The sequence below is a fragment of the Alligator sinensis genome, unplaced genomic scaffold, assembly GCF_000455745.1.
Source record: "Alligator sinensis unplaced genomic scaffold, ASM45574v1 scaffold1801_1, whole genome shotgun sequence".
NCBI classification, from domain to species: domain Eukaryota; kingdom Metazoa; phylum Chordata; order Crocodylia; family Alligatoridae; genus Alligator; species Alligator sinensis.
Window position 1 is genome coordinate 797,275 of NW_005842608.1, and position 9,486 is coordinate 806,760.

At 43.9% G+C, this 9,486-nt stretch overlaps 1 protein-coding gene across 1 annotated transcript in view; it reads left to right on the plus strand.

Annotated features, from left to right (window-relative positions):
- Positions 1-1,852: 1,852 nt before the first annotated feature.
- Positions 1,853-9,486, plus strand: part of LOC102373169 — a 13,875-nt gene continuing 6,241 nt past the window's right edge. The window contains exons 1-11 of the mRNA XM_025214852.1: positions 1,853-1,918; positions 2,567-2,705; positions 3,199-3,341; positions 3,963-4,080; positions 4,758-4,886; positions 5,026-5,252; positions 6,027-6,126; positions 6,824-6,895; positions 6,973-7,112; positions 7,369-7,522; positions 8,558-8,633. Coding sequence (XP_025070637.1) covers positions 1,853-1,918; positions 2,567-2,705; positions 3,199-3,341; positions 3,963-4,080; positions 4,758-4,886; positions 5,026-5,252; positions 6,027-6,126; positions 6,824-6,895; positions 6,973-7,112; positions 7,369-7,522; positions 8,558-8,633 — 1,364 coding nt within the window. The remainder of the gene's footprint in view (positions 1,919-2,566; positions 2,706-3,198; positions 3,342-3,962; positions 4,081-4,757; positions 4,887-5,025; positions 5,253-6,026; positions 6,127-6,823; positions 6,896-6,972; positions 7,113-7,368; positions 7,523-8,557; positions 8,634-9,486) is intronic.

The window sequence follows — 9,486 nt, forward strand, 5'->3', positions numbered from 1 at the left end:
CTGAACAAGAGCCACAGACTGCATTCTGAGACTACTTTCTGTGCATCTGGCTTTAATAATATACACAATGGAAGAGGCAGAGTGCAACAAGGCTGGGAATGGATTTTGCTAGCAATGATTCCTCAAATCCCAAAGCAGCTGAAGGAGGATGGAAAAAGAAAAGTTTTTGACACAGGATTTTAAAGAGACATACTTTTTCAGTCATTGCAACACTGAGCACGTGCAAATGCCTATGCGTGCAAACACCTACACACACAGAGACTGTTCCTGTAAATATTAGCTCCCTTCCACAGAAAAGGAAGCAAGACATAAGGGTTATGTGACTTGCCCAAGTTTATATAAATCAGTGGCAGAACAAAGAATAGAAACTGTCTTGATGCCCAGTGCTCTGGGTACAGTCACCAGATTTGTCTGGGAGGAAGAGAAATCCTGCAAAACTCTTCTCTGACAAGCAACATACTTCTCCTTTGAAGACGGGTCTCCAGGAAGAAGAGCTTCTATTAGCCCATTATGTAAAGAAATGAAGTTGTTGTCAGAGATGTCTGACAATCTGGAAAGGGAGCGTGGGAATGCTCCTCTGCCTGGACGGGATCGTTTTCGCAAAGGTCAGAGTTGTCATGCAGCAATCCCACATGAAAGTCCCCATCTTCCTTTTGTGAGTCTGAATGTGCACATATGACCAGCTGGCAGTTAAACCACATGACCAGGTTCTGCTCTGGGAAAAGGAAGTTCATTAGAGGGTTTGTTGTGTTTATTTGCACTGTACTCAGTGCTCTGAGGGAGAAGAAACAGCCCTGCATATGTTACTTGGCACCCAGCTCTTGATGTACCATCATATAAATAATTATAATACAAGATAAAGCCTTTATCTAGGATCATTCAGGAAGGATTGTGAAAAGATTCAACATAATGGAATTATTCTGCTATAATTCAGAGCCACAGGATAAACTAAACTCATGCAACTAATTATTATGACTAGTGCTTAGGTATCCAGAGCTAGGCTTCCTGCGTGTTGTGGTTTTTCTTGTATAGTACAGAATAAGTCCTTACTCAACTAGTTGCAGTAAGGGAAGCCGGGGTGAGACTCCCAATGGATGGGGAAAAGATGCTGCCGATACTAGAAAGAACCAAGAATCTGAAGTCTATGATGTGCCGTGCCCTCTCCCCAACACACCCACCGTCAACTGCAACAGAGGCAAGGAAGACACAGAGGTAAAGGCGTATGCCAGGATGTAGCAGGGCAGCACAAGACCACAAATACGTGTTTTAGTAGCATGCCATGGTGAGTACAGCAAGCCTGTTACGTAGGTGCTCCCCCCACCAAAAAAGCATCATTCACTGGACATGGCAACCCCTACGAATGATTGCGAGGAGACCATTGTCCCAAGCCCCATTTGGATATAACATGTCCTGCTCATGCACAATCGAGACCTTACCGCTGAAAAACAAAATCCCTATCCTGGGCCTGGATGGGGAGAAAGCTGGTGGGTGACAAAGATGACAGAAACAGCCTGGAGGAAGAAGAAAAGATGCAGTGTGAACCCTTCTAACAGTCCAACATTCATTCGTGTGAGACAAGTGAGATTAGACCAGCAACTGGGACATGACATGAAAGTAAACTGTGAGGTAGAGCAAAGGGTGCCATCAACCACCACTCTTAACAGGAGCCTGAGGGCTGGAGATCTTCTCTCATCTTACTAAGAGAAAAGACAGGCGAGTTGGGGCTTGTGAAAGTAAACAGACTCTCCTTGTGGCTAGCAGAACAGACTGACTGGTAGCTGCCTTGGTGAAGACTGTTGTAGCAACAGGCGATAGCAACAGCTTGCCTGCTTTGGTGAAACAGTCTGAAGCGATGACCGGCAGATCAGGAACTCTGCGCTGGCTACAGAATGCCCGAAGACACATTGAGAGCTCACAGGTATGGCAGGATGAACGCGCAGAAAGTTGGGACATGTCTTGATGGGTCATGGGGGCCCAAGTTTGCATCTTGCTTATCCTGCCTCAGACAGCAGTGGCTAAATGATGGGTTCTTATTTCCCCAAGTCAACAGCACTGAGGAGGAGGGATGGTCTTCTAGGTAACATCCACCGGTGAGATGTGGGACAGAGTAGACCGTGCCTTCGGCTCATCACGTGCAGAGGTCTGGCTCCCTAGGGGCTCTGTTACATTACCTGTGCATTTCAGCTTCTGCCAAGCACAGAGGCAAGTAGGCTTTAGAACATAAAGGCAAAAAGCAAAAGAGCCAAAAGTCCCTTGGCTATTTTAAAAATACCCACAAGAGCCACATTTAAAAGGAAGAAGCTGGGGCATAAAACATGTTTTGGGAATGAACTTACTAAGAAAGCAACAGCTGTTATCACTGAGGTCACTAATTCTACAAGCTGTCTCCTGCAGCATCTGAGTTATATGTATATATGAGGCTTGAAGGATAAGGGCATTCCCCACAGACGTGTATACTGCCTCAATCTCCTCTTCCCTGACCTAAGGACTCTCAGTCCCTATTTGGGAAGAATTCTAAGGCCCAAGTGAGTCTGGACTAACTGACTCCCCTCTGTGTACTGGGCAGGAGTGGAAAGATTTTACAATAAGGCTATTTGATGCTGTCCAGCAGCAGATGACAGAGAGCCACGTCAATGTCTTCACAGACCTCTTGGAGGCAGAGAAGGCTTTTGTCCTGCAGAGAGCTGCCAAGGCCATCCAAAGAGGTAACTGCTTGGCAAATGAGAACTATATCCAGTCCTCTTATTTTAGCTTTCCATCACCACACTTTTTCCTTTCATCTGAGTGCCTTGTTGTCTTGCATAAATCATTAAGGTCTCCATTAATCTTTGGCCTCTTTCATAATATATATCTTGGCATTATAGCGTGCCCAGCTCTGTTATAACTGAATATCTGGAGTTTAGCTGGGTAGTAATCATGGCAGGACATACTCATTTATAAACAGATTTAAATTCTAAGCTGGCACAGTAGCTTTTGCTAGTGATACCAAGGGCTTTTCTTGGATGGCTCAGATGGTGCACAGTAAGAGAAAATGCCAAAATGCATTTTCTGCATGGATGATAGGATCTTGTAATTGTAGTTCTAATACAATCATTAGAAGTCTACATGCTCATCACCAGAGACACCCTTCCTATTTGCTGTCTTGGCTGCTGTCCCTTTATCCTGATTAGCACCGAAGGAATCTTCTGATTGTTTCAGGAGACTTGTATAAAGCCATGATGTCTCAAATTAGCACTTGCTTAGAGGAGCAGCTGTACAGTCAAGTAGCTCATGAGATGAGAGATGGTGATCACCTGAGAAGCAAGTTGTCCCTGATCTTGAGTCACATCAGGAATGGAGTGGTATGCTTTCTTGCTGTTTTTTTCTAGGTTTATTTGCATGAAAACTGTTCAAAACTCAAAATAAAGAATTCATATGATGTGCAGCAGTTCCAGATGGATGAAACAGTTGGGCAAACTAAAGTCAAAATGTGTTCTTTCGTAGTCCTTCATCTATATTGCTAGCGGTAAGATATTTGCCAAGAACCCCAGATTGTGCTCTTGGCTAAAAGTCTCATTTTAGGACCCAAATTCTGTGTGTAGTCACAAATACAGAACTGACATGCTTGTATCTAGTGAGCTACACACTTCAGCTTCTCCATCATTCTGCTCAGGAGAGACAATCAGTTCACCTCCCAGCTCACCTCATCTGTTCTGCTTAGACAAAAGTTGATACCAGGCTGCTATGAAAACCTGAATTAACCATCCACCTTGTTCTAGGTGGTTACAGTACAAAAAGCCTTCTTCGCAATAGGCTACCTACTGGGAACAGGTACCTGTCTGCCTTTTTATGGCTCATGTATGAAAACTCTTCACTGAGCAGCTGCACTGCACACCAGGGCTCCAAGTCTTATAGAAGGGGGCATTTTATTTTTGTGCTAGAAGGCATCAGTTTAGAATTGAGCTGCTTGTCCTGTTTTTCAGATGAATTTGTTAGAAGAAAGGCCAGAGCTGAAAGGGAAAATGCATGCTTTTCTCAACCAGCCTCTCCCTGCAGACTTCAGAAGGCTTACCTGGAGGCTCTACCTGTCTAATCCAAGAGGTATTCCATTTTTTTCAGTGGTTCTTGCTCTAACTATAAAATATTTGACCAGGCTTTGAGTACATTTACAAACCAATGTAACCTAGAATTAATAGCCACCCACTACCCACAAATGCAAAGGACCTTGGGACTGCTGTTCACACCCTTAATCATAAGTATAAAAAGCTCTATGTAGAGCTAATTATAAAAAAAAAAAACAGTATTTTTTTCTTGGTCCACACATGTCATTCTTTCAAAAGACATGGTAAGAAGGGGTTCCTGGGAAGCCCATGAGGAAATTCTCCCAACAAACTTAAGCGCAAGCTGGAGTGACTTCCCTGCTTCATTCACCCCTGCTAGGGAGGACTTATCTCTGGGGCTCACAGAATAATTGTGAAGACATCATCAGACATGATGCCTCATACAGCTTGGTTATTACACACTTGTAAGTGTCATATCTGATGCTTATTTGTTCCTTATGCAATTCCTCTGAAAACAATGGTCCTGTGCAAAATATAGTCCAAAACTCCTTTAAAGCAAGCAAGCTTAATGACACAGCAGGGTCCAGCAGTGTGATAAGAAGCCTGGTAAATAACAGGAACCTTAAGAATAAAGTCCTCTGTCACAAATTACAAATCATGGGTGGTGGTGGGGAATCAAACCCAATGTCTTCCCCATATGGTCTATTTTTTCCCCAGTACGCCGAGACTATCTGTCTCAAGTAGCAGCGAATAAAGCTAAATCCCCAAAGGACCGGGAGATTTTCCTGAAGTCTCAGGCTCTATTGTCCACTGAACCCATTTTTCAGCACCTGAAAGACAATGAAGGTAATGTTGCTTGTAGTCCTGCTATCACTGATAACAGTTGCCTTTCTAGCCTGCATTTAGGAATGCACACAACACCAAGAAAGAGGAAAAGGGGGTGAGGACAAAGACCCAGGAAAATGACTGATGTTTTAAATTTCAGTTGCAGCAAGGTGTTTGAGGAATGTCCTCTCCTATTACCATAAGCTTCAGGGCACAGCCACACATCTGCCTGATATGGAATACTTTCTACTGCTGCCTCTGTTGCAAGTTGCCCTGGACCCTGCTGCTCCCAACCTGTCTACAGACTCCATTTCTGCCCTTCTGGTGGAAGAGTTTATCACATTCATGAACCTTCGACCTCGGTTCGTGAGACTCTCTTTCACCCAGGTAGAGTCAAATGCCTCTCACATTTCAGGGCCATCACTTTTCAGAGAAAGAGGATGCTAGTATCCAGAGAGGCTTTGTCACTGCAGAGTCATCATCACTCCTGCTCTGTTCCCCATCATGTATCTCTTCCTCTTAGCTGAACCTCCCAGCACAGACTCCTGGCTCCTGAACTGATTTCCCCACCCTCAATCCTTCAAACTGTCCATTCTGCCTGGGAACTACCTTGGAGCTGGCAGAATCCAAAATACAGGGCCCCTTCTATGATAGCAAAAGGAGAAAGGGTGGCTGTGGACACAAGTGGTTAGAGCAGAGGTCTGGGAGTCAGGAGACTTGCATTCAGAGAAGACTTCACTAACTTTGTGATCTTGCCCAAGTTACAACCTGCTCTCATGCCTCTCCCACCCACAAAATGTGGGTAATAATTTCAACATCTGTAAATGCTCAGCTCTTTGGATGAAAAGTGCTATGAGTGCAGAAGGGTATGTAAGAAAAACAGTCTGGTCTCCTACTGAAACCACAGAACAGACAACAGGTACCAAATCCTGTAGACAGATGAAAGTGAAATGGTATATCCACTCAAGTTATATAAATCCAGTATGAAGGCATTTCAGCTTGGGCTAGAGAGAGCAACTGATCATGCATTTCCTTAATTCTCTGAAGCACCCGTTAACGGAATTCAGAAATGACAGATACCAATAAGACATTGCATCTCATTGTGTCCTCCCCTCAGCCCAATCTGCACTTCAATCTCTTACATGTGGTTTCTTTTTCTAGGATGCTGCTGGTACCGATGTATTGGGGGAAGTAAGCTCAATGTTACATGAACAGGACAGGGACCTGACCACAGTTATTCAGGGCATTTACAGTCAGGCAGGTAAGGTGGCTTGGTAGTAAAGTAAGGAGTGAGTATGATGTTACAACAACTTTCCATTTGCTTGGAGGAGAGACACAGAACCTCATCTTCCTGGAGTTTGGGATTCAGAAGACAGGACATTCATTATTGCAAAGGAAAGCAGTCCTCTGTGTCAGATCCACTGCTGGTGTGTATCAGCACAGCTCCACTGGATCTGCCCCATCCGCATATACAGTAAAAGCTCTGTTATCTGGCATCCCCCGGGAATGGGGGATGCCAGTTAATCAAATATTCCGGTTAATCAAATGTGCATCGTCTGGTGCACTCCCTAGTGTCAGTGTGCTGGGGGACAGGGAGGGGGGCCCCACGCAGGTTGCTTTGCCCTGCTCAGGCTGCTTTGCCCTGGGCTGTGGGCCGAAGAAGTGGCAAAGAAAAACTCAGCACGGGGTGGTAAAATGGGAAGTCCCTCAGAAGTGGTACTTCCAGTTTCACTTTTGCCGCATCCCTCAGATGCCAGTTAATAGTTTTCTGGCTAATAAAGTGCCAGTTAACACAGCTTTTGCTGTATGAAATAGTTCCTAGCTCATGAGAAAACCAGTCTGTCAATCTTTAGTTGAACTATCAGTCAAACTCAAACTCCAGCAGTTGTGCTGAACCAATTTAAAATAGGAGAGCTGTATGCCTGAGGACCTGAATGTCTTTCATTGTGGCTTTGCAGAGGAAACTCAAGAATCCCTGTTGAGAGCCGTGAAGCACATGCTCCAACCAGCCATCAGTACTCTCTTTGTGGGTAAGGCTGCCTCTGAGGTGCCTAAATGAGTCAGAAGCCCTTTCCTGGATTAACAGGACATGCTGCTCCTTTCACAGGCTACTTGAGCATGGATACATTACTGTATGTCTGGGACCAGCTAATAATTGGACTTGACCAGCCATCATACAACTGCTTCCCTGCATTCAGTGCAGTCTTCATCCTGCTCCTTCGGGACTATCTGAAAACATGTCAGTCAGTAAGTGTCACCATTTCCTCTCTCACATAATTTGCAGTCTCATGAGATCTCATTCCATGATAGTTTGTTTTATAAATCATCATATGGGGTAAATAAAACATGAAGCTAAGGCGGCAAATCAGAAGCAAAAGGCAGAGTGTTCAAAAACAAACAAGCTCAGCAGCAAAAGAGGGAACTGAGATATAACAGAAGTCCATGCCACAAAAACCTACAACCTCTGCAGTCCCATTTTATTACAGCCTATTGCTTGATTCAGCCAGGCCAGGTGGAAGCAGCTCTAAAGACTCGAGGGCCAACTTTGTCTGTGCAAGAATTCCAAGACATGATCAGAAGACACTACTTCAAGGAACTCTACAGCCGGCTGCACAAGGATGACAATGAGCCCTTTGCAATCCATGACCCCACCCAAGGTGAGATCATATCCTGCCCATGGCATTGCACAAGAACTACACCTGACTAGGTGTCACTGGAGCAATTTACTCAGCTAGATTCAAGCTGCCTTAGAGTGTAATGTGTCCTATTTAGTCCTGAATAATTTTACTGCTATAAACGCATGGGAGCATATGCAGACAGCCTAAATTAGCAAAACCATCAGATTGCTGCACATCAGGGATCACTATAGGATGGTTTAGTCTTACCTGTATGTGAGCCCAAATTATGTTTTCACCTTATTAATGGAGGGTGCTTCAGCAACTATCAAATCCATACAATTCACTGACAGGATCATAACTGCCATAAGCAGAAGAGACAGAATACTACCATGCTTTAATTGGAGACACGGTATATTCAGTTTTCCAGACACGTTGCCTTTTCTATATATCCAAAAATAGCAGCCAAATGCTTTCACACTGAAAGGCTTATTCCAGGAAACACAAGAAAAAAAAAAGTCAAGTTTTCCTAGGGGAAGAGCACAATGGCTGAATCTCCCCTGTACAGGCTGTAGCTCTTCCAAGAACAAAGTGGTTGCCACCCTTACCCTGAGGCATAGTTCTTACTGTGGAAATACTGTACATCACAACTGCCCCACAGAAAGCCCATTTCTTGGTCTACAGAATCAATATAATACCAGCAGAGAAGAAGGCTGGTAAATTAATGCTCTGGACAGGACATTCTGCAAATTCTGATGTCTGACATGAGAGCACAAGCTACCAGTACCCATTGTTAAAATATTCCACAACACTACCCACATCAAAAATTAAAAGTATGTATTAGCTATACATGTTTTTAGTTTTGTTGGATAATTCTAAGACTAGGCAAATAAAAATAGCCATGCTCAGATGAAAAAGTACTCATCCTTCATAGAAACAGTATCAAGAAACATCTGGACGTATGTCTCATGACAGGCAGTGGAGATGGATTCAGATCTCTGGTGACCTCTGTGTGCTGTTTAGATGTCTGATAAATGCAGTGTTCTCACCAAAGCCTTTTGGTGCTTTTACCCCCAGCTTTGCCTCCCTGGAGCTACTTGTCCAGAGTACCAGTACCGCCAAGAACAAGACCTGAGGACAGGAAACAGGCAAGGTAGTTCTCTCTTGGGTACATATTGCTTTCACATTAAAGGCCGGGGGTTTTATGACCACCACTCTGAATCCTCTTTAGAGGGCATTAGATTAAGCCATACCAGGCCCATATACTTCTGCACATCAACTAATTTTCTTTTAGTAAATTGCAATGAAAAATGTTGAAAGTAGGAGGAGGAGCTTAATTATTTTTTCAGAAATCTTTGGATCACAAGCCCAACAGTACCAATTGAAGTGTAAGCAAGCAAAGAGTACAGAAGTGAGTGTAGAGAAAGAGTAAAACAGATCATTGTAGCATCATTGCTACCCCTTACAAATGAAAAACAAAAAGAAATCAGACTTTCATACTTCACAGTGGGGACTGAAGCAGAGGCACTACATTCACCTCCAGGGAGCCTAAGGAAGCATGAACATTGCAGACCCCACTTATAGAACAAAAAATGTCATATACCAGTAGTTTCCTAGCTGCCCTTAGAGTGGAGGTTAAATTCCAGTTACACACACAGCTTCTACCATTCAGTGAAGTCTCTCAGTCACCCTTTTCTCACTTTTTTCCTTTGTACTAATATCTTTTCCTAGATGTAGTTGCTGCCAAAATACAATAATTGACCAAAACCTTTAGCATCATTCACTGGCAGCCTCCAATACTCAATGCAGTAAGTTAACAAGCAAAACACCACCCACTAACTGGCTTTGTCAGGCTTATGCTCTCTTCTGAGCAGATGACTAAGCTGAAGTCTGATATTAGCACACTGCCATGTTCAAAGTTGAGACCAGACGAACAATCAACAGTAGTAGGGGTGGAACCCACACATATTTTGTAATGAACACCGTATGTTCTGGCCTGCAGGGAA